At 48.9% G+C, this 26,247-nt stretch overlaps 1 protein-coding gene across 2 annotated transcripts in view; it reads right to left on the bottom strand.

Annotated features, from left to right (window-relative positions):
* Positions 1–707: 707 nt before the first annotated feature.
* The window catches only part of TJAP1 (tight junction associated protein 1), a 63,016-nt gene continuing 37,476 nt past the window's right edge, over positions 708–26,247 (bottom strand). The window contains exons 7-12 of one of the 2 annotated variants that reach the window (XM_073628677.1): positions 20,286–20,447; positions 16,402–16,468; positions 10,927–10,956; positions 10,521–10,628; positions 5,970–6,053; positions 708–5,315 (exon numbers count right to left, since the gene is read on the bottom strand). In XM_073628677.1, the coding sequence (XP_073484778.1) occupies positions 4,155–5,315; positions 5,970–6,053; positions 10,521–10,628; positions 10,927–10,956; positions 16,402–16,468; positions 20,286–20,447 (1,612 nt within the window). In that variant the 3' untranslated portion in view covers positions 708–4,154. The remainder of the gene's footprint in view (positions 5,316–5,969; positions 6,054–10,520; positions 10,629–10,926; positions 10,957–16,401; positions 16,469–20,285; positions 20,448–26,247) is intronic. The other variant, XM_073628676.1, reaches the window with a different exon arrangement.

Raw genomic sequence — 26,247 nt, 5'->3', positions numbered from 1 at the left:
TTCTCAAATCCTTAGACAATTCTTTGCCGCTTTCTCTGCTCTGTGTGGCACACAACAAAAGGTGGAGTCAATTCACAATTTTAACTGGTTGCCGGTGTGATTTCTATATGGTCAGCACCTGTTAATTGACACAGGTGAGTTTAATTACAAATTACAGGAGCATCACAAACTTGGAATGCCAATAATTTTGTCCAGTCCATTTTGGAGTTTTGCGTGGAATGTGTCAGATTTGGCTTTTTGTTTCTCCGCTTTTTTTTGTGTCATACCAATACAAAACAAAAGAAATAAACATGAGGATGCCTAAACATTTGTAATTGCAACAATTTTGTGGGCGAAGTGGTGCATTATCTGACAGAAATGCAGGGGTGCCAATATTTCTGGCCATGACTGTATATAGTTAGGCCTTAAGAATACCCAATTTACACTCTGTGAACACAGGACCCATCATCACACAATAGGTCTGTCGTTACTGAGCAATACACCCATGCGGGAAGCCTGTGACTGAAGCTATAATTCTCTGTCCCACAGGACACATGCTTCCTTCCTTTCTTCTAGTCTGCGAGTCAGGGAATGGCAGCTCACCCCGGGGTACTCTGCTTTGTCACAGGTTCTCTTTGCTTCCTGGCTGTGATCAAGTCATAGAACCCACCACTAATAGAGGGAAAGCCCTGGTGGCGCCCACATTCCGGACTCACGGATGACGACACTTTACTTTTAAAATAGTTTATTCTCATTGGAAAATAGACATTAGCTCTGAAAACATGTCAGAAAATAAATCTAGGTGAGGTTAACAGTCTTAGATCAGAAGGACGCAGAGACATTAGACGCTCAGTGACGGTAATACTGCGGCGGGTACAAAAATATAGTTAAACGTCTCTATGGTGTCATGGCGGAGCAGATCTCTCCCACACAGAACAGGGTGGAGTGTCCGAGGAACGCAGGACGTGTGCAGACAAGGTGTGGGTGAGATGGGCGTCGTCTGACAGAGAACACAAACCAAAGCTGAAAAAGATGACGGCGCATTGCTCTGATGAAATTTCACTGGCAGAATTTCACCAAAAAAAGACAAAAAAAAAAAAATATTTATATATATATATATATATATATATATATATATATATATAAAGACAAAAAAAGAAAACAAAACCACAAGAAAACAGATGATACATTGCAGGAGGGACTGCCGGCTCGGTCAACTCTGCAGCTTGGATGGAGGTGGGTCCTGTGGGTGGATGTCAGCTGAGTCTTGTGGGGTGATGAGGGTCTCTGGTTTTTGAAGGCTCTGCCTTTTCATGGAGATTATTAACGTCTGCCAAACGATAACAGACATTCCTACCAGCCCATGAGGGAAGGGTGGACCCTTAAAACAGGTAGACACGCGACTTACTGATGTTCGGTGGAGGGCGATTGGCTCCACTGATGATTACTAATCCAACACTAATCCCTACACTGGGTGAGGATGTCCTACCTGGTAGACAGGAAGCCACCATAACTTTCTAAATAAAATATTAGAATGGTGGGATCCTCCTTAACTTACCCTCAAGGCACCATCCCATCAATCTAAACCAGGGGTCCCCAAACCTTCTAAGCAAAGGACCAGTTTACTGTCCTTCAGACTTTTGGGGGGGCTGGACTGTGGCCACTGGGAGTAGAAACTGTCCTGGCATCAGTGGGAGTAAACAATGCAAACAATTTCATCCCTTATTACATATGTACTAGGGGAAGGAATAGCGTCCCATCGTTGGTGTCAGTGGGAGGAAAAGTGCCCCATTGGTGTCAGTGGGAGGATAGTGTCCCATTGTTGAGGTCAGTGGGAGAAATAGTGCTCCATTGTTGATGTCAGTAGCAGGAATTATGCCCCATCGTCGGCATCACTGGGAGGAATGATGCCCCATTGTTAGTGTCAGTGGGAGGAATGATGCCCCATTGTTAGTGTCAGTGGGAGGAATGATGCCCCATTGTTAGTGTCAGTGGGAGGAATGATGCCCCTATTGTTAGTGTCAGTGGGAGGAATGATGCCCCATTGTTAGTGTCAGTGGGAGGAATGATGCCCCATTGTTAGTTGTCAGTGGGAGGAATAGTGTCCCAAAAACCAGATAAAGGCAAAGGACTGCATCCGGCTCCCCACTGTTTGGAGACCACGGATTTAAACATTGCAATATACTACCCTCTCTCTCCTCATGTAAAGAGGGGGAAAAAAAGAAGGGAGTCAAAAGCGGTGTGCCAGAGGGAGAATACACTACAAATTTGATAAAAACATCTTACAAACCTTTATTACATAGTTAGAACACAGTAGTCAGACTGCCACATAGATTTTGATAACTTGGTGCATGAATCAAGTTCCAAAAATGGAGTAATGGGTTGACACGTTTCGCAGTAACACTTACTTCTTCAGGATCCATGTCTTTTGGATCCAACCAATATATCTCTAAGAATATAACAAAAATATACCTACAATCAAGGGTGGAAAAGATATTGATTAAAACAACATAATTTTGATTTTTTTGTATACATTTTGTTTTGATAAATATCTTTTCTATGCTGATTGTTGATGAATTTTTGTATAATTCTTAAAGATATATTGGTTGCATCCAAAAGGCTCCTGAAGAATCAAGTGTTACTGCAAAATGCGTTGATCTATTACGCAATTTTGGGAAGATTTAGCCATGTGGCACTGGAGTTTTGTTTGCACTTAATAGGATTTGTGGGCAACCCTGACGAAGCTCATATAGAGCGAAACATGTAGGGTCTTTTTTCTTTTGTGCAGTCATCTTATTAGCACTTTTGGGGTTCATGGTTACGATTACCCTATATGGATTTCCAGTTTATTTGGATTGCAGCTAATTAGGTTCTTTTCGGTTAACAGGATTGGGCAGAGATATCTTTCTTTTTTGGGGGATTTTTTTTTTCCCTGATACCCTGCCTGTATAATAGCATATGTAGTCAGTGCAAACATCTCCACCCCAAAGACAGAAGCCTATGTATACTGAAAGTGTGGGTGGAAGGTGTTTTTTTTTTTTTTTGTGCAACTCAGATCCTGATTTTTGTGGCAGTTGTTCAGAGATCCTTCTAGAAAAATGTCCTTGAATGTAAACTGTTGAGAACAATAGGAAGGTTTATTTTCTAGAGGAATTCTTTTCATATTTTGTTAACCACTCCCTTTAGCTTAAAGCACATTATGACCCCTTGATTGAATAAAGTCCTGGCATAGGCTCTGTCCCCTGGATTTTGATGCCTGGGTATGCACATCCCCGTTGTATAGAGTGATTCGGTTGCCGCAGTGGGGGATATCATTTCTTTCTAGAGCAGTTGGGCCACAGTATAATTTATCCATTTTGGGAACTTGATTCATGCACCAAGTTATCAAAATCTATGTAGCAGTTTGACTACTGTCTGATTTTTATTAAGTTTTACCTGTGTAGTAAAGATTGGTAAGATGGGTTTTTTAATCAAATTTGTAGTGTGTATCCTCCCTGTGGCATACTGAAAGTCCTGCTTTTGACTCCCCTCTCCTTTACATGAGGAGAGAAATGGGTAGTATATTGCAATACTATCCAAATCCTTTCTTCTCTGAGCTCCATAATGGCAGGAACCCTCAGCACCAGCACCATGCATAGAAAAGGGACTGAACTAGGGCCCAATTCACACAGCCAAGAAGCACCCACGTGAGGCCTAAGAACTGGCCGAGTTACCTACAGCAAATTCTGTGCTGCTTTTTCATATGTGCTGAAGAAGCAGAAAGGCAATGTGACTGCACTGAACAAGAACCTAATTCAGACACTTTAATACATGAGATGTAGTTACGGTGATTTGTGCAGATATATGTTAGGAGTTACTCTGCTCAGATCCACAGCTTCCCCTTTCCCCATCCCAAAACTATGAAGCACACACCCATCTCCAGGGTCCTTTCCAACTATGGGGGCAGAACCACCTAATAGACCCTGGCAGAGGAGAATGCCTACTTCCTCCTGTGTGAATGGCCCTGCCTTCCTATGACACCTCAGAGGGAAACCCACCTCCAGTAGTGCACACATGAAATGGATGCAGACACACAGATGACCAGAGCAAGCCCAGAAAGGTGACAAAGCTCTAGGCCTGATCTTCTGCATATAACGTAAGGCGAGGACGTGGCCCGCATACACGGAGCTTCACCTCTAGTTCAATAAGTTCCCCTGTTCCTGCGCCCGTGTCAGGCTATCCTTGCGATGCAGGTGATGTACGCCCATCCTTTTTGGGCTGCGGTGTGGGCGGCCGCTCGGAGGTTTCTCCAAAAAGGTCTCTGGCTCTGGTTCTAGGTGGATCTCCTGGACCTGATCATCTAGTTCTTGTTCTTCCTCTATGTCCTCAGAGATGACTGGTGGCTCCTCCACGTCCTCTTCTTCAAGCCCCCCAGAGAGAAGGTCCTGAGCCTCCTCCCTAGAGAAGTCCTTGCCATACTCATGGGGCAGATGACCCCTCTTTGTGCTGGAGCTCTCCACATCCAAGCTAGACTCCCGGCTGCTGAGCCAGCTGTTACCGGATGACTCTCGCTCGGAGAAAGCTTGAGCTGCAAGGCTCAGTTCTTGCATAGAGCGACTGAATCTCTGCTGTAACTCAATGGCGGTGTCCCGGTTGAAGGATGTGCGATGGGCCAATGACCCATCTGTGCTAGGGGCCGCTTTATCCACAAACATCCTCTGCCAGTTGGCCAACATGTCCTCCTCAGAACTGGCAGAACTAGGGGCAGCACTGCTTAGCGGGGAGCGTGCAGGGTTATCAGCACTCCGTGCACGCTGCGGGTAGCTGCCTGAAGATGCCGGGCTGTTGGGTACGGTACGATGCCTGTCTGGGCTCCCGTTCTCACCTTGTACGAGGCTGAGGGAAATGGCTTGCCGAGTGGCATAGGTACAGTTGGGTAGTGGACTATTCTTGGGGATCCGAACTTTCTCATCTGAGAACTCTATTACCTTACGGCCTGGGTACATAGGGTGTGGGGGTGGAGGGGTGGGGTAGGGACTTAGTTTTTCGAAAGTTGCCGCATCTTCACCGCCGCTGTCCTCGCTCCCCTGTTTCTGCAGAACGCCATTTTGCTGCTGACCAGAACCACTCATATCAACGTGAACGAAGACATCCTCAGCTGTAGGTCCGCTACCGCTGCTGGACATGGCAGAATTCAGAATGAGCGACTCTGGTTTCTCCAAAACACGTGCAATCACAGAGGTGGGCACCACATCGGATTGAGACAGAATTGGCGGAGGGGTATCTTGTCCTGATCCAGGAGAGGAAGCCGTGCTTTGCAGATGTTTGTTAACCATGTCCTGCAGCTTGTAGGGTAACTGTGGGAGACACACAGACAAGGGATGACACACCTATACAATAATCAATGCTGCACCCCCAATGCATGCTTGGAATCACCACAACAGTTATCCACCCCATCATCATACGAACTTACAGCCTAACCTCACCAAAATCCTCTCATCATATGTAACCTACACACTAACGTCAACATAATCCCCTTACTATGCAAACCTACAACCTAACCACATCACAACCCCTTTACCATATACTGCATACCCACAGCCTAACACTACCACACACTCCTTACCCAATTACCTTCCAACTTAACCCCACCACAGTCCCCTTACCATATGTACCTACACAGCCTAACCCCACCACAACCCCCTGATCATACACATCTACAGCCTAAGCTTGCAAAAATCCCCTAACCATATATACCTAGAGCCCGAACCCAACAAAATCCCCTCACCATACCTACCTATAGCCTAACCACACCACATTCTCATACACAGCTCAACCTCACCACAATCCCCTTACCTACCTTTCGGTATAACCCTACCATCTCCACTCATCATACATGCCATCAACAGCCTAATCCCACCACAATCCTCTCATCATGCCTACAGCCCGACCCTACTCTTACAGCTCACTATAGAAAAATATGGCCTAACGTGAGTGAAGGATGTACTTACATCTGCAAATTTGTGGTTTCTGAAATGAGATTTGTTGCACTTGAGCAGCTGAACAGCGAGGTTACAGTCCTGGCGATATCGCTCCTGAAACAGAGAGGACACATATAAGTATATATACACAGAGAAATCTCTGGAAAGAAAGAAAGTAGGACAACAAGATTGGGTACTGATATGCAGCATCGTATAGCATCACTGATGGGCACAAATTGGCATCACTGCTGGGCACTGTTGGGGCTGCACTCATAATCAATGCTCTGATTATCTGCACACGTCTCCCCCTGTGAGGAAATTACGCTGATCGGCTCTCCTCTCCTCACAAGCTGTCAGTGTGAGGCGAGGAGAGCCAATAACCGGCATTTCCTTGTTTACAGGTGATCAACTGTGATTGGACATAGCTGATCACTTGAGTAAAGAGCCGTGTCATTGTCTCTTTACTGAGATCAGGGTCGCGCCATGGCCCGTGGGCGTGCAAGCATTGCGAGACTGAGGCGACGTCATCCCAGAACAAGAGAGCACTCTGCCCGCTGTCATTTGTCTATTCGGCAGGAGGGAGGTAGTTAAAGCCTAAAGCCCCATACACACTATTAGATTTTCTGCAGATTTTTGTCTTCAGATTTACCAAAAACATGTAGTGCAAGGGCCTGCACGATTGCATACAAATTTAAACTCTTAAGGTTTGACAGGTTTGATCTCATGCTATAAGGTTTGGGTAAATCTGAAGACAAAAATCTGTAGAAAATCTAATAGTGTGTATGGGGTCTTACTCAACATTTAATGTTCCTTTAACCACTTCCTGCAAAACGACGTCCCTGTACAACGCTTTGAGGAAGTGGTTGTGCCGAGGTACCAGGCTTCACCCCGGTTCTGTTTTTTAGAGCTGGCAGTTGGCTTGAGGCTTAGCAGCCACTCGGGTGTTATCAAGAGCAGCGGGACCTTCCCGGGACCTTCCCGGGACGTCCCCTCCTCCCATTGCTTTCTGCTGCTCCGCCCGGGTTTCCCGTCCCACCAGGAGACCCAAGCGACCAGCCAGCACATCCGCCGGCTTGTCCCAAACAAAGCTGGAATCACCTTCGATTGGGTCTCAGATGTAGTAACCCGGAAGCGACATCCCAAAGTCAATTCCGGTGAAGACAGGATCAAACAGACTTTTCACACAACGCAGAGGATTAACCCCCTAGGTTCCGCAGTGAGTATAACAAGAATGCTGATTTTACTGCTGTGGGTTTAGTAACACTTTAAACTTTAAGCTCGAAGTATGTGGCTAATTTGGTTTGTTAAATGTACCCTATTTTAGTCTTTCTATACATATTTTCTATGTGACTTTCCTATAGGAGAAATGTAGGTAGTTTGGAAAGGTACAGGTATGGTACACAGGATTGGCACAGTATGGTAGGAAGGGTAGGTAGGGAAAATATGGTAGGCAGGTAAGGCACAATATGTTAGAAAATGTAGGTAGGGTAGATATGGTAGGCAGGGGAGCCACAGTATGGTAAAATTAGTTGGTGGGGTAGGTATAAAAGATAAGGTTGTCAGGGTAGGCATGGTACGGTAGGAAGAGCAGTTGCATTATGTATGGCAGGAAAGATATGGTAGGCAGGCTTGACATGGTATGACGTGTATGTGGGGAAGAATTGATAGGCAGGGTAGGCATAGTATAGTAGGAAGAGTAGGTATGGATGGCAGGCTAGGTAGGGAAGATATGGTAGGCATAGTATAGTAGGAAGGGTAGGTTTGGACGGCAGGCTAGGTAGGGAAGATATGGTAGGCATAGTATAGTAGGAAGGGTAGGTTTGGACGGCAGGCTAGGTAGGGAAGATATGGTAGGCAGGCCCGGATTTACTCCCTTTGCCGCCCCAAGGCCGGGCCCTTCAATGCCCCCCCCCCCCCCCCCCCCCCCCCCCACACACACACACACACACACACACACACACACACACACACACACACACACACACACACACACACACACACACACCACCAGAAAGAGCCCCCAGACATGATACAGTCAAAGACTGCAGACATGATACAAGAGATGGTCAGAGACTGCAATCATAGTACAGGAGATGGTCAGAGATTGCAGACATGATACAGGAGACGGTCAGAGACTGCAGTTCCTATGGACATTAGTAGATAATGGCCGATAGGCCCTCTCACCTGACCCAGCGATACAGCAACGGTTCCTCTGATCAGGAGTCAGCTCACTCTGAATTGCCCGTGGCGACTCCGCTGGGTAGCACCCAGATCTGTATTCCTGCAATGACTCCATTCCTTCCTCTGCCAGGGATGGCGCCAGGCTGTGTGGCTTTCCCTCTGGTGGCGCAGGGCAGCAGGGTTCTCTCTCTGATGGTGTTCCCTCAGCACTGCCCTCTCCCTCTGGAGTCCTGGGTGTACTTTCCTGGGTGTAGACCCCCCCCAGGACAAACCACCCCCCTCCATTAGTACAGACCCCCCCCAGGACAAACCCCCATCCATTAGTACAGACCCCCACCAGGACAAACCCCCCTCCCTTCATTAGTACAGATCCCCCAGGACAAACCCCCCTCCCTTAGTACAGACCCCCCTAGGACAAACCCCCCTCCCTTCATTAGTACAGACCCCCCCAGGACAAACCCCCCTCCCTTCATTAGTACAGACCCCCCAGGACAAACCCCCCTCCCTTCATTAGTACAGACCCCCCCAGGACAAACTCCCCTCCCTTCATTAGTACAGACCCCCCAGGACAAACCCCCCTCCCTTCATTAGTACAGACCCCCCAGGACAAACGCCCCTCCATTAGTACAAACCCCCCAGGACAACCCCCCTCCATTAGTACATACCCCCCCAGGACAACCCCCCCTCCATTAGTACATACCCCCCAGGACAACCCCCCTCCATTAGTACAACCCCCCCCAGGTCAACCCCCCCTCCATTAGTACAAACCCCCCCAGGACAACCCCCCCTCCATTAGTACAACCCCCCCAGGAAAACCCCCTCTCCATTAGTACAAACCCCCCCAGGTCAACCCCCACCCCCTCCATTAGCACAGACCCCCCCCCAGGACAAACCCCCCTCCCTTCATTAGTACAGACCCCCCCCCAGGACAAACCCCCCTCCCTTCATTAGTACAGACCCCCCAGGACAAACGCCCCTCCATTAGTACAAACCCCCCAGGACAACCCCCCTCCATTAGTACAAACCCCCCAGGACAACCCCCCTCCATTAGTACATACCCCCCAGGACAACCCCCATCCATTAGTACAAACCCCTCCCAGGTCAACCCCCCTCCATTAGTATAAACCCCCCCCCCAGGTCAACCCCCACCCCCTCCATTAGCACAGACCCCCCCAGGACAAACCACCCCTCCCTTCATTAGTACAGACCCCCCCCCCTTCATTAGTACAACCCCCCCCAGAAAACCCCCCCCTTCACTAGTACAGAGCCCCAGGACAGCCCCCCCCCTTCACTAGAACAGAGCCCCAGGACAACCCCCCCCCTTCACTAGTACAGAGCCCCAGGACAACCCCCCCTCCCAGGACAACTCCCCCTCCATAAGTGAACAGATGGAGACAGGCTTGGGCGGGAGTGAGAGACACAAGAGAACACGCGCCCCCCCGCCCCCCGCACAGAGACCAGCCGCTCCGATCTCCGGCGGCTGCTCTCCTTCTCTGACAGGAGGAAGGAGGGGGGACGGGCTGAAGCCTCGAAAAAAACAGCAGCGGCGGCGGTGTGAGCGGAGGGAGCCGCGTCTGGACACAGAGAGTAGGAGGAGGGAGAGGAGCACTCTAGCGCTTCAGCGCCCCCACCTCTCTGGTGCCCGGGTCGGGTGCGCTGCATGCTGCTAGGTTAGTGTGGGGGGCGGCCGAGAAGTCATTGCAGGTGCGGCGCCGGGCCGCCCCTGTACCGCTGCCGCCCCGAGGCCTGGCCTCGGTGGCCTTGTGGGAAATCCGGCCCTGATGGTAGGCATAGTATAGTAGGAAGGGTAGGTTTGGACGGCAGGCTAGGTAGGGAAGATATGGTAGGCATAGTATAGTAGGAAGGGTAGGTTTGGACGGCAGGCTAGGTAGGGAAGATATGGTAGGCAGGGTAGGCATAGTATAGTAGGAAGGGTAGGTATGGAGGGCAGGCTAGGTAGGGAAGATATGGTAGGCAGGGTAGATATAGAAGGCAAGATAGGCAGATAGACTGGTAGGCACAGTATGGTAGGAAGAGTAGGTATGGACGTCAGGCTAGGTAGGGAAGATATAGTAGGCAGGGTATGATAGGCAGGGTAGATCTAGAAGGTAAGAAAGGCGGGTAGGCACAGTATGGTAGGAAGAGTAAGTACGGAAGGCAGGCTAGTTAGGGAAGATATAGTAGGCAGGGTAGGCACAGTATAATAGGCAGGGTAGCTATAGAAGGTAGGGAAGGCACAGTATGGTAGGAAGAGCAGTTGGGGTAGTTTATGGTGGGTAGGTTAGCCACAATGTGTATGGTAAAATGGGTAGGTAGGAAAGTTATGGTAGATACAATAGGCGAGGTATGAAAAGACTGTGGAAGAAGAACATTGCATTATTAAGAACACACTTTACTAACATTTAACTCTTCCAGTTTATTAATGGTAGTTTTTGCATCCAGAAGTTTATTGGTGAGTTCCACAATCTCCCAGTCCAGCGTCTTGCGGTCCATCTCTGCTTTCTTTATCTGCAGATTAAACAGGAGAGATGTGGTCAGTGTGGATCAGAGAGAGGGCCAGGTGGATGCAGGACAGGAGTTGGGGGTGCTCATACACAGGAGAGACAGAAGTGCCCATCATACAGGAGGAGAGATACAGCTGAGGTATGAAACATTCCAGAATCCCAAAGCTGTCGGAGGGGAGGGGGATTAGTGGAGGTTTCAGACAAGAGGCTCATATTTGGTGAGGGCCCAGGTGCCCCAGACAGGACAAGACAAGGAACCCAAGTGCAACCACCCTCCACACACTAAAGCTACCAAACGCAACTGAATAGATCCAGCTTTGGCTGAACGAGGCCTGCAAAACCGACAATGTGAGGCAGAGAGAAAGAGAGAGTTAGAAGGAAACCAGATTAGTACACAGATTACACAACACCTCCACAATTATGTCAACTAAAGTGAGGGTGCCACCAAACAACCACTGTTATGGCTAAACCATTCAACCACCATTATGGCTCCTCCAATGACCCGCCTCTATAGTTTCACCCACCATCCACTCACAGACCACCATCATCACCTGCAAATGATCACTCCGACATTCATCATATTTCAACATACTGAGAAATGCTACAAATGATGAAAACTGGGGTGTTCTTTTATATTTGAGACTTGGTATGCCCAGTGCTCCACTGACCAACAGAATGGCAGTGAGCCAAATCTCCAACTCCTTAGGATGGAATTTGCACCATGAAGCATCGTGGATTGGCAGGCACACTGCTATCAGCACACACACAAGGGTCGGCATGTCATATATAAGCCACCTAAGGACAGAGAGTCCCATCCTTGGTGCCGAGAGCCTTTTTTTTGCTGAATACCGGCAGCCCATAGAAGTGGATGCAGACGCAGCGGCTGTACGGAAACACAGTCGGACTTCAAAATTTTACATGCGGGCAGGAGTGGGTGTATGGATCCGAATGCAGACACTGTGTTCTAATCCGTGCCCCCGCTTCTGCCGGCATGTCAAATTTTGACATGTGTCTGTACAGCCGCTGCGTCTGCATCCACTTCCATGGGCTGCCTGCAGGCAGATTTGAGGTGGAAGCAGATAAAGCAAAAAGCAGCTCAGCATGGAGGACCAGACTCAGTGCCTATCTGTATGAGCCCTTAAACATATGCAGTGTGTACTTTGAGTAGGCAGACTTCTATCTAACCATGTCCCTCTACACCACACCCAATATGCAGCAGTAATCATGCCAATTTATGAGGCGGCACATAGTGGGCCCTCCTCCTCCCCCCTTTCTCCAGTCTACCCCATGTACACTATATTACCAAAAATACTGGGACGCCTGTCTTTACACACACATGAATTAATGGCATCCCAGTCTTAGTCCGTAGGGTTCAATATTGAGTTGGCCCACCCTTTGCAGCTATAACAGCTTCACCTCTTCTGGGAAGGCCGTCCACAAGGTTTAGGAGTGTGTCTATGGGAATGTTTGACCATTCTTCCAGAAGCACATTTGTCAGGTCGGGCACTGATGTTGTACGAGAAAGCCTGACTTGCAGTCTCCGCTCTAATTCATCCCAAAGGTGATCTATCGGGTTGAGGTTCTTCCACCCTAAACTCCCTCATCCATGTCTTTATGGACCTTGCTTTGTGCACTGGTGCGCAGTCATGTTGGAACAGGAAGGGGCCGTCCCCAAACTGTTCCCACAAAATTGGGAGCATAAAATGTTCCAAAATGTCTTGCTATGCCAACACCTTAAGCAGTCCCATCACTGGAACTAAGGGGCCAAGCCCAACCCCTGAAGAACAACACCACACCATAATCCCCCCTCCACCAAATGATTTTGACCAGTGCACAAAGCAAGGTCCATAAAGACATGGATGAGAGAGTTTGGGATGGAGGAACTTGATTGGCCTGAGTCCTGACCTCAACCCGATAGAACACTTTTGGGATGAATTAGAGCGGAGACTACGAGTCAGTCCTTCTCGTCCAACATCAGTGCCTGACCTCACAAATGCACTTCTGGAAGAATGGTCAAACATTCCCATAGACACACTCCTAAACCTTGCGGACAGCCTTCCCAGAAGAGCTGAAGCTGTTATAGCTGCAAAGGGTGGGCCAACCTAATATTGAACCCTACGGACTAAGACGTCATTAAAGTTCATGTGCGGGTAAAGGCAGGTGTCCCAATACTTTTGGTAGTATAGTGTATGTCTATTGGGAGTTGATTTTCCATTGGGGTTTATGAAGTGTCAGAATTTATCTTTAGTTGGTGGATAGGACTGGTCGGCTAAGAGACAAGACAGACTGCCTCACGTCAAGAACAAAGATGGAACCTTTTCATCTCCAGAAAAACACTTTAGTAGACAAATATGGGAAAATTCTAGAAAATGTGGAAAAACCTCAGGAAGAGGCCACTTGGCCGGCTTCTGTCGATGTGCATGCTGAAAAAACAGCAGATGACCGGTTCCCCAATCAGAGCTCTCAGCCAATGGCTGACCGGAGTGTTCTGGCGCGGGGGGCTGTCCCCCTCTCAGAACACAACAGCTCAGGGAGGGAGATCACTGTACTAATGTCCAGGGTGGATTTGATTTAAATCACTAGTAAAAAGGCTTGAGTTAAATCATAATTTTTAAAGAGCAACTGTCATCTCTGTCCCACAGCAGCTCCTCCTCTGACCCGCTGTTAACTCACCGACAGTCCCATTCACTTTAGTGATGCGGCAGTGACAAGGTGAGGGACGTGGCGGCAGCGGGTGAGTGGATGCCCACTAACAGGCGCTGCCATGATGAATCTGAAATGACAGGTGCTCTTTAAATGTGAGGACTTATTCTTGCTGGTAGTTAGATTCTTTAATATTTGCAAACAAAATGAAGATTTCCTATTTAGAATAATTAGCTGTCAGGTTAGTAAAACAGTGATATCAGAACCGATTCAATCATACAGTTTTTAGTGTACATAGATTTGCAAAACAATGGGATAAAGGAATATTCCTGAACTTTGTTTTATCTCATGGCTACTGTGAAATTCTATGAATGCATCAATGCAGTGCATGTTGTTATCTCAGCTTGGATTCATTGAATGAGTTTATTCTGCAATATTTACATTTTTGGTATACAGCCTCATGCTACATAACTAAGTTCCCGCTCATGCTGAATAAAATAAATTATTAATGTATCTTGAATAGAAAACTATCTTTAGATAAAATGCTTTTGGAGTAAAAATATATTATAATAAATTTGATTTAAATAAAAAAAAACAATCTGATTTTTTTGATTTTCTTTCAAAAAAAATTTTATCCACCCTGCTAATGTTGGACCGTACAGCGGCTCTGACTGAAGGCGATGGTTTTTTTTTTTTTTTTTCGTGTAATCCAGCGGAAGAAAAAATGCATGTACCAGGTCTTATCCTGCAGGTTCAATTTCTCAGTTTTATAAATGCAGCAGCTCAACAGAAAATGTAAAATAAATTAAGGAATTTTTCTTGTAAAAAAAAAAAAAAATTAATGAAAACAAACTACAAGCTTTTATCCCCTGCCTGCTAGCTGTAAGCATTTATGTGCACACATATGCCATGCTGCCATATACAATCAAAAGGCCATATGTTTTGTGCTGGGACTGTACTGCCACCAACAGCTCACGGTGACACAATGAAGATCAGGAGCCGATTTGACAGCCACCAAATCATGTGATCGCATAATCAGGAGCCCGCCCAACCAGCCTTCTGTGTTCCGGCCCCCTAAAATGTGACAGATCCTATTAAAAGGCAGTGCCTAAAAAAAAAAAAAAAGCCACCAACAAGAATTTTATGAGTGTTTCTTATCCATTAAAGTAGAATTCGAACCTAAGGCGCAGTTCACATATATGCGGATTGGATGTGTTTTGAACTGCATTCAAATTGCATGAAGATGTGAACCGGCAGCCTTCTCTGGAGACAGTTCACATATCTGCGGGCCGGCCAAAGTTTCAGAGTCCTGTCCGATTTTGGTACGATTTAAAGTAAAAATTTGGACCTGAATCAGTGAACACCGGACACCATTTAAAAAACAGGGAAACCGAGGCCAGTCAAATGTGAGCAGAGTCTAAAGCTAACTAATCTTAACAGCTTCCCGACTGCCCCACGCAGATAAACTGCGGCAGAAGGGCACGTACAGGCAGATTAACGTACCTGTACGTTGCCCTTCAAGAGGCGGCGCGCGTCCGCCGGGAGCTCCGTGACCGTGATCGCAGGTCCCGCGGACCCAATGTCTGTGGGAATACCCACGAACGGCTCACAGTGAGGAAGAACGGGGAGATGCTAATGTAAACAAGCATTTCCCCGTTCTGCCTAGTGACACTGTCACTGATCAGCTCTCCCTGTAATCTTGAGCGGTGATCAGTGACATGTCACACACAGCCCCCCCCCCCCCCCACAGTTAGAATCACTCCCTAGGACACACTTAACCCAATACAGCGCCACCTAGTGGTTAACCCCATTCACTGCCAGTGACATTTTTACAGTAATCAATGCAATTCTTTTAGCATTGATCGCTGTATTAATGACAATGGTCCCAAAAATGTGTCAAAATTGTCCGATGTGTCCGCCATAATGTCGCAGTCACGACAAAAATCGCAGATCGCCGCCATTACATGTAAAAAAAAAATCAATAAAAATGCCATAAAACTATCCCCTATTTTGTAGACGCTATAACTTTTGCGCAAAACATGTAGAAGAATACATATCGGTCTAAACTGAGGGAAAAAAAAATGTTTTTTAAATATATTTTGGGGATATTTATTATAGCAAAAAGTAAAAAATATTGCGGTTTTATCAAAATTGTCGCTATTTTCTTTGTTTAAAGATAAAAACCGCAGAGGTGATCAAATACCACCAAAAGAAAGCTCTATTTGTGGGAAGAAAAGGACGTCAATTTTGTTTGGGAGCAACTTTGCACGACCGCGCAATTGTCAGTTAAAGTGACGCAGTGCCGAATCGCAAAAAGTGCTCTGGTCAGGAAGGGGGTAAAATCTTCCGGGGCTGAAGTGGTTAAAAATGTTCCCTCACCCCTCCTAACATCTATGCTGTCTAACCTTTGTAAAAAAAAAGAAAATATTGTATATATACTTCGCTATTCTCTGCCTGCTCTGGTCCGGTCACATATTCCACTGTCAGCCAGCAACGGCTGCCGGGGAAGAAGGGATTGCTGACAACAACATGGACATGTGAGCCTGTGGGTGATGTCACTGCTATCAGGTATTCCCAGCTCTGGTCAAGCACGCTCTCTTCTCCCCTGCAGCTGCTTCTGGCTGACACAGAGGGGAATCACATAACCAGACTGGAATAGGTAAGTGTATATATCTTTTTTTTACACAGGTTAGTCAGCATAAGTGTTAGTGGGGGGGGGGACATTTTTAATACTAGTTAGGTTGAGGCTGGGATTCTACTTTGTCAATAAACCTGCCTGAGGCCAAGTAAAACAAAGGGGATATTTACTAAAACTGGAGAGTGCAAAATCTGGTGCTGCTCTGCCTAGAAACCGATCAGCTTCCAGGTTTAATTGTCAAAGCTTATTTGAACGATCTGAATTTAGAAGCCGATTGGCTACAATGCACAGCTGGCACCAGATTCTGAGTGCGCCAGTTTTAGTAAATCTCTCCCTAAGTGTCCTTGTGAACCTTTTTAAAAACAGCCCCTAACAGATCGGGTTCTACCAGTCCACAGCTCCCAATTTAGAAATACCGCTGTGTGTGTGTATGGCCACCCCACAGATCTCACACACAGCACACCACTAGCCTGGCTACCATATGACAGACACCTACCAGTGTGTGCAGCTTCTCCTCCAAGTCCTGATTGGTCCTCTGTGAGGCTGTGTAGCTGTTCTGTAACCTGTCAGAGGTGGAAGAGGCGCATGTTAAAATAGCAGCCGCGCTCAAACTTATGTATCCCAACCACTCCCACGCTACTCAAGCTCCGCCCCCTTTTTAGGGGCCATAAAATCCTGAGAAATCTGAAGTGTGTGAACTTTGCTGGAGACTGAAAGGAGAATAAGCAGCATCCTCCAAAAAGAAGCGGAGAAGGAAGGACACAGGACTGGGCAAGAGAAGTAGCAACACGGCACCTCTCCATTGTAAACTGCTATTGTTCCTTGGCATTGCGGCAGCTGGAGCTATTGCAAGCATTCTTATTTAACCCAATTTAAAGCTGAAATCCAGTCTTACCTTGTAATCCAACACTTGTAGTAGGTCTGCTCTTGTGATTACTCTCCATTTCCTGCAGACTTGTACCGCCACAATGTAAAGGGCATTATAAAAACTAAATTTTTATTTTTCTAAAATAATAAACATGTTATCCACTTCAATACTGGGCCATGGATGTCCTCCCGAGCATGTGCTGTCAGCGCGTCCCTATGAGACTCGGCTGATCACAGATCGGAGTAAGGGGTCGATCCTGGCCCCTTACCACATGATCAGCTGTCAGCCAATGACGGCTGATCACGTGATGTAAACAGAAGTTCGGTGATTGGTATTTTTTTTCCTCACGCTAGCAGTGTGAGGGGAAAAAAAAAAAAAAGCAGATCACCGGCTTCTGTCAGAGGGACATCGGTCCCTCACACAGAAAGCCGCAGCTGCATTTTCTGTGCCCACCAGTGTCAGCTGACAGTGCCCACTGTACCACCTACCAGTGCCACCTATCAGTGCCCACCAGTGCAGCCAATGCCCATCAGTGCCACAGATCAGTGCCGCCGATCAGTGTCACCTACCAGTGTCACCTACCAGTGCCCTCCATCAGTGTCACCTACCAGTGCCCTCCATCAGTGTCACCTACCAGTGCCCTCCATCAGTGTCACCTACCAGTGCCCTCCATCAGTGTCACCTACCAGTGCCCTCCATCAGTGTCACCTACCAGTGTCGCCCATCAGCGCAGCCTCATCAGCGCACATCAATGAAGGAGAAAAATTACCCGTTTTCAAAATTTTATAACAAACTGAAACGTTTTGTTTTTTTTTTTCAAAATTTTCAGTCCTTTTTTGTTTTATTTAGCAAAAAATAAAAAACCCAGCAGCAATTAGATACCACCAAAAGAAAGCTCTATCTGGGTGAAAACGATAAAAATTTAATTTGGGTAAACTGTAGCATGACCGCGCAATTGTCATTCAAAGAGTGAGAGCGCTGAAAGCTGAAAATTGGTCTGGGCAGGAAGGGGGTTTAAGTGCCCAGTAAGCAAGTGGTTAAAGCAACAAAACAAAAAACACAATTTTTACCCCAATTTGTTTTTGTATATTGTGAAAGATGTTACGCTGAGCAAATGTCACGCTTTAAAATTGCGCACACTCATGGAATGGCGATGCTTAAAAATGTCCATAGGTGATGCTTTAAAAATTTCTACAGGTTACCTGTTTAGAGTTACAGAGGAGGTCTAGTGCTAGAATTATTGCTCTCATTCTCACGTTCACGGTGATGCCTCACACATATGGTTCAAATTCCATTTACATATGCGAGGGCAAGCTATGTATGCGTTTGCTTCTGTGTGCGAGTACAAGGGGACAGGGGCCCTTTAAATTTTTTTTTTCTTTTTTTACACTGTTCGTTTAATATTTTTTTTTTATCACTTTAATACCTATTACAAGAAATTTAAACATCCCTTGTAATCGGTATTAGGCATAACGGGTCCTCTTTATGGAGACATTGGGGGCAATAAGATCCCAGGTATCACCTCTACCCTGGAAAGCATGAGATGGAAAAAAAAAATTTTAAATAAAAATTGATCTCTGCTTTCCAGGAAAAAAAATTGCCAATGTTTACATCTGTCAGTGCCGGAAGTGACGTCATGACGTCGCTTCTGGCCTCCCAGGGTCAAAGATAGCCAGGGACCATCCAGTCCACAGCCAGCTCTATGGTAATCCAGCGCCAGATCGTTTTACCTGGCCTCCCGATCGCATGTGAGAGATTGGAAAGGCCCCGGAGACAACCCCTCCTGCTGCCTGTAAAAGCAACCCAGCCGCTAGGATGGCTTTTAGATAGAGGGAATTACCGGCTAAAAACATATATCTGTATGATGCCTGTAGCTGTAGGCATCATTCAGATATTACCACTTCAACCTAAGGACGTCATATGACGCCCTGCAGGCGGGAAGTGGTTATACTTACCTACTTTGTGTAATAGTTTTGCACAGAGCAGCCCAGATCTCCCTCTTCTCGGGTCCCCTGCTGGTGCTCCTGGTTCCTCCTTTTTTCTGCGTGTCCCCTCAGAAAGCCATTTGCTATGGGAGCACTGGTGTGGGCTTGATCCCGAGCCACACTGTGTGCGTCTATTGACATAAAAAAGTGGCTCAGATCAGCCCCCCCGCTCTCAGGATTTGATTGGCGGGAGCCAATGGCTCCCGCTGCTGTCTAGCCTTCTGTGAGAAGAGGGTAGAGAAGAGCAGCATTGCTGCAGACGGGGACAGTGCAGGACTGAGATCTGGCTTATATAAGCAGTTCAGGGGGCTGCTTTTTTTTTTTTTTTTTTTTTTTACCTTAAAAGGAGAAGTACAGCCAAAGCTTGTTTGGCTGTACTTCTCCTGTGTATCACAGGAGTGCAGATCGTTTTGCTGAAGTTCGCTCTCTGCTGACGTCACAGAGTTGGTCCAGGTTTGGCATCATCAAGACCATGGAGTTGGGATCTACCTAGATCCCTGGACCGACACCCAGTTCAGCGAGCCGCTGAGAGCCTTGAGCTGGCCGCTCCTGACCCCTCCACAGCCCAGCACTCCTGTGAGCGAGGAGGGAGCAGAGAGCGGTGACTGACAGTCATTAGCTCTTTGCTCGGGGAGCTTTGAGAACCGAGAGATCGGCGGTGTTCAATCGCTCGGTTCTCAGTGTTAGAGGCGCCAGGGGACCGATGCTGCATCCACCTAGGCAAGTATAAAAAAATATAAAAAAAACAAAACAAAAAAAAAAAAACAACATACTTCGCTTTTAATGCATTAAGGTTAATAAAGAAAAAGCCTTTCACCTTTACAACCACTTTTCCATTAGAAGATGCAGCAGCTATTTTGAACCCGCCTTCATTTCCTGCCTGAATGACTGCAAACATCACCAATCCCCCGTCCTCCTTATCCATACCGTCCATGGCCCTCCTTTCACTGTTGTTGGCTTTCTCTGCCATCAATCATTTTGCTCTTTGTCATGTGTGGGTGTGATCTTTATTGCTGGTGTCAGGCAATATACCCTGAGCATTGTATAAAAGAACACATCCCTTTAGTTGTGCATGTGCCTACCTGCTGGCCAGAGCGCTGCAGACTGTGCAATCTACTGATCAGTTTATTGATTACACTCTAATGGAGAAACTTATCAGCAGATTGCACAAGAAAAGTCTGCAGCACAAAGTGGCCAGCAGGCATGCAGGTCTAATGGAGTTTCAGGGATGTGTTTTTTTTCACATAACACACGAAGATACTGGGGCCTGCGCATCAAGGCTATCAACAATTGGATAAAACCTCCCAAAAGCCACTAAACCACTAGATATTAGGCAGGGTGCTGTAAAGTTTACAGATCCTGTAAGTCTCTTCTACCAAACTTGATCTTTTACTACAAAGCAAAGACCAGGGAGGGGGAGGGGAGACAAGGGAAACGATTATAGCTGTACATTATACTATAGCTATAAAGAAGGCTTTCCCTTAATAATCAGACAATTTGCCATCACAGGATCCCCTTTATACTTACCGCCGAAACTTGTCCTTAAGCTTCTCCAGTTCCTCCCGGTTGCGGCTTAGCTCCACCTCCAGGTAATGGCGGCCAGCATCTAGTTCATGTTCCATGGCCTCCATCTTTGTTGTAGCATATGCCAAGCGTCGGCGGAGTTCATCATTCTGGAGCTGCAGGAAGCTGTGAGGTGGAAACAGATAGATGTGTGACAACACTGCAGTACAAGCAAAACTACCAATATTCATAGACAGACAACGATCACGCCATGCGATTTCACTGCAAACATATTGATCAGACACCACAATGTGACATTTCCGCAGACACAATAATCACTCACCTCCATGTGCTATCACCGCAGACACACCGATCACTCACCGTCATGTGCTATCACCGCAGACACACCGATCACTCACCGCCATGTGCTATCACCGCAGACACAGATCACTCGCCTCCATGTGCTATCACCGCAGACACACCGATCACTCACCGCCATGTGCTATCACCGCAGACACCGTGATCACCCACCGCCATGTGCTATCACCGCAGACACACCGATCACTCATCGCCATGTGCCATCACCGCAGACACCGTGATCACCCACCGCCATGTGCTATCACCGCAGACACACCGATCACTCACCGCCATGTGCTATCACCGCAGACACACCGATCACTCACCGCCATGTGCTATCACCGCAGACACACCGATCACTCACCGCCATGTGCTATCACCGCAGACACACCGATCACTCACCGCCATGTGCTATCACCGCAGACACAGATCACTCGCCTCCATGTGCTATCACCGCAGACACACCGATCACTCACCGCCATGTGCTATCACCGCAGACACAGATAACTCACCGCCATGTGCTATCACCGCAGACACAGATCACTCACCGCCATGTGCTATCACCGCAGACACACCGATCACTCACCGCCATGTGCTATCACCGCAGACACACCGATCACTCACCGCCATGTGCTATCACCGCAGACACACCGATCACTCACCGCCATGTGCTATCACCGCAGACACACCGATCACTCACCGCCATGTGCTATCACCGCAGACACACCGATCACTCACCGCCATGTGCTATCACCGCAGACACACAGATCACTCACCGCCATGTGCTATCACCGCAGACACACCGATCACTCACCGCCATGTGCTATCACCGCAGACACAGCGATCACTCACCGCCATGTGCTATCACCGCAGACACAGCGATCACTCACCGCCATGTGCTATCACCGCAGACACACCGATCACTCACCGCCATGTGCTATTACCGCAGACACACCGATCACTCACCGACATGTGCTATCACCGCAGACACACCGATCACTCACCGCCATGTGCTATCACCGCAGACACACCGATCACTCACCGCCATGTGCTATCACCGCAGACACAGATCACTCGCCTCCATGTGCTATCACCGCAGACACACCGATCACTCACCGCCATGTGCTATCACCGCAGACACAGATAACTCACCGCCATGTGCTATCACCGCAGACACAGATCACTCACCGCCATGTGCTATCACCGCAGACACACCGATCACTCACCGCCATGTGCTATCACCGCAGACACACCGATCACTCACCGCCATGTGCTATCACCGCAGACACACCGATCACTCACCGCCATGTGCTATCACCGCAGACACACCGATCACTCACCGCCATGTGCTATCACCGCAGACACACCGATCACTCACCGCCATGTGCTATCACCGCAGACACACAGATCACTCACCGCCATGTGCTATCACCGCAGACACACCGATCACTCACCGCCATGTGCTATCACCGCAGACACAGCGATCACTCACCGCCATGTGCTATCACCGCAGACACAGCGATCACTCACCGCCATGTGCTATCACCGCAGACACACCGATCACTCACCGCCATGTGCTATTACCGCAGACACACCGATCACTCACCGACATGTGCTATCACCGCAGACACAGATAACTCGCCTCCATGTGCTATCACCGCAGACACACCGATCACTCACCGACATGTGCTATCACCGCAGACACAGCGATCACTCACCGCCATGTGCTATCACCGCAGACACAGCGATCACTCACTGCCATGTGCTATCATCGCAGACACACCTATCACTCACCACCATGTGCTATCACCGCAGACACACCGATCACTCACCGACATGTGCTATCACCGCAGACACACCGATCACTCACCGACATGTGCTATCACCACAGACACACCGATCAATCACCGCCATGTGCTATCATCGCAGACACACCGATCACTCACCACCATGTGCTATCACCGCAGACACACCGATCACTCACCGACATGTGCTATCACCACAGACACACCGATCAATCACCGCCATGTGCTATCATCGCAGACACACCGATCACTCACCACCATGTGCTATCACCGCAGACACACCGATCAATCACCGCCATGTGCTATCACCGCAGACACACCGATCACTCACCGACATGTGCTATCACCGCAGACACACCGATCACTCACCGCCATGTGCTATCACCGCAGACACACCTATCACTCACCGCCATGTGCTATCACCGCAGACACACCGATCACTCACCGCCATGTGCTATCACCGCAGACACCGTGATCACCCACCGCTATGTGCTATCACCGCAGACACACCGATCACTCACCGCCATGTGCTATCACCGCAGACACACCGATCACTCACCGCCATGTGCTATCACCGCAGACACACCGATCACTCACCGCCATGTGCTATCACCGCAGACACACCGATCACTCACCGCCATGTGCTATCACCGCAGACACACCGATCACTCACCGCCATGTGCTATCACCGCAGACACACCGATCAATCACCGCCATGTGCTATCACTGCAGACACACCGATCACTCACCGCCATGTGCTATCACCGCAGACACACCGATTACTCATCGCCATGTGCTATCACCGCAGACACACCGATCACTCACCGCCATGTGCTATCACCGCAGACACACCGATCACTCACCGCCATGTGCTATCACCGCAGACACACCGATCAATCACCGCCATGTGCTATCACCGCAGACACAGATCACTCGCCTCCATGTGCTATCACCGCAGACACACCGATCACTCACCGCCATGTGCTATCACCGCAGACACAGATAACTCACCGCCATGTGCTATCACCGCAGACACAGATCACTCACCGCCATGTGCTATCACCGCAGACACACCGATCACTCACCGCCATGTGCTATCACCGCAGACACACCGATCACTCACCGCCATGTGCTATCACCGCAGACACACCGATCACTCACCGCCATGTGCTATCACCGCAGACACACCGATCACTCACCGCCATGTGCTATCACCGCAGACACACCGATCACTCACCGCCATGTGCTATCACCGCAGACACACAGATCACTCACCGCCATGTGCTATCACCGCAGACACACCGATCACTCACCGCCATGTGCTATCACCGCAGACACAGCGATCACTCACCGCCATGTGCTATCACCGCAGACACAGCGATCACTCACCGCCATGTGCTATCACCGCAGACACACCGATCACTCACCGCCATGTGCTATTACCGCAGACACACCGATCACTCACCGACATGTGCTATCACCGCAGACACAGATAACTCGCCTCCATGTGCTATCACCGCAGACACACCGATCACTCACCGACATGTGCTATCACCGCAGACACAGCGATCACTCACCGCCATGTGCTATCACCGCAGACACAGCGATCACTCACTGCCATGTGCTATCATCGCAGACACACCGATCACTCACCGACATGTGCTATCACCGCAGACACACCGATCACTCACCGACATGTGCTATCACCACAGACACACCGATCAATCACCGCCATGTGCTATCATCGCAGACACACCGATCACTCACCACCATGTGCTATCACCGCAGACACACCGATCACTCACCGACATGTGCTATCACCACAGACACACCGATCAATCACCGCCATGTGCTATCATCGCAGACACACCGATCACTCACCACCATGTGCTATCACCGCAGACACACCGATCAATCACCGCCATGTGCTATCACCGCAGACACACCGATCACTCACCGACATGTGCTATCACCGCAGACACACCGATCACTCACCGCCATGTGCTATCACCGCAGACACACCTATCACTCACCGCCATGTGCTATCACCGCAGACACACCGATCACTCACCGCCATGTGCTATCACCGCAGACACCGTGATCACCCACCGCTATGTGCTATCACCGCAGACACACCGATCACTCACCGCCATGTGCTATCACCGCAGACACACCGATCACTCACCGCCATGTGCTATCACCGCAGACACACCGATCACTCACCGCCATGTGCTATCACCGCAGACACACCGATCACTCACCGCCATGTGCTATCACCGCAGACACACCGATCACTCACCGCCATGTGCTATCACCGCAGACACACCGATCAATCACCGCCATGTGCTATCACTGCAGACACACCGATCACTCACCGCCATGTGCTATCACCGCAGACACACCGATTACTCATCGCCATGTGCTATCACCGCAGACACACCGATCACTCACCGCCATGTGCTATCACCGCAGACACACCGATCACTCACCGCCATGTGCTATCACCACAGACTCACCGACATGTGCTATCACCGCAGACACACCGATCACTCACCGCCATGTGCTATCATCACAGACACACCGATCACTCACCGCCATGTGCTATCACCGCAGACACACCGATCACTCACCGACATGTGCTATCACCGCAGACACACCGATCACTCACCGACATGTGCTATCATCACAGACACACCGATCACTCACCGCCATGTGCTATCACCGCAGACACACCGATCACTCACCGACATGTGCTATCACCGCAGACACACCGATCACTCACCTCCATGTGCTATCACCGCAGACACACCGATCACTCACCGCCATGTGCTATCACCGCAGACACAGCGATCACTCACCGCCATGTGCTATCACCGCAGACACAGCGATCACTCACCGCCATGTGCTATCACCGCAGACACACCGATCACTCACCGCCATGTGCTATTACCGCAGACACACCGATCACTCACCGACATGTGCTATCACCGCAGACACAGATAACTCGCCTCCATGTGCTATCACCACAGACACAGATAACTCGCCTCCATGTGCTATCACCGCAGACACACCGATCACTCACCGCCATGTGCTATCACCGCAGACACAGATAACTCGCCTCCATGTGCTATCACCGCAGACACAGATAACTCGCCTCCATGTGCTATCACCGCAGACACACCGATCACTCACCGCCATGTGCTATCACCGCAGACACACCGATCACTCACCGACATGTGCTATCACCGCAGACACAGCGATCACTCACCGCCATGTGCTATCACCGCAGACACAGCGATCACTCACTGCCATGTGCTATCATCGCAGACACACCTATCACTCACCACCATGTGCTATCACCGCAGACACACCGATCACTCACCGACATGTGCTATCACCACAGACACACCGATCAATCACCGCCATGTGCTATCATCGCAGACACACCGATCACTCACCACCATGTGCTATCACCGCAGACACACCGATCAATCACCGCCATGTGCTATCATCGCAGACACACCGATCACTCACCGCCATGTGCTATCACCGCAGACACAGCGATCACTCACTGCCATGTGCTATCACCGCAGACACACCTATCACTCACCGCCATGTGCTATCACCGCAGACACACCTATCACTCACCGCCATGTGCTATCACCGCAGACACACCGATCACTCACTGCCATGTGCTATCACCGCAGACACAGCGATCACTCACTGCCATGTGCTATCATCGCAGACACACCGATCACTCACCGCCATATGCTATCACCGCAGACACAGCGATCACTCACCGCCATGTGCTATCACCGCAGACA

The sequence above is a fragment of the Aquarana catesbeiana genome, linkage group LG04 (genome assembly GCF_042186555.1).
Source record: "Aquarana catesbeiana isolate 2022-GZ linkage group LG04, ASM4218655v1, whole genome shotgun sequence".
Lineage (NCBI taxonomy): Eukaryota > Metazoa > Chordata > Amphibia > Anura > Ranidae > Aquarana > Aquarana catesbeiana.
The sequence above is the reverse complement of the archived record's forward strand: the minus strand, read 5'-3'. Positions and strand labels throughout refer to the sequence as shown.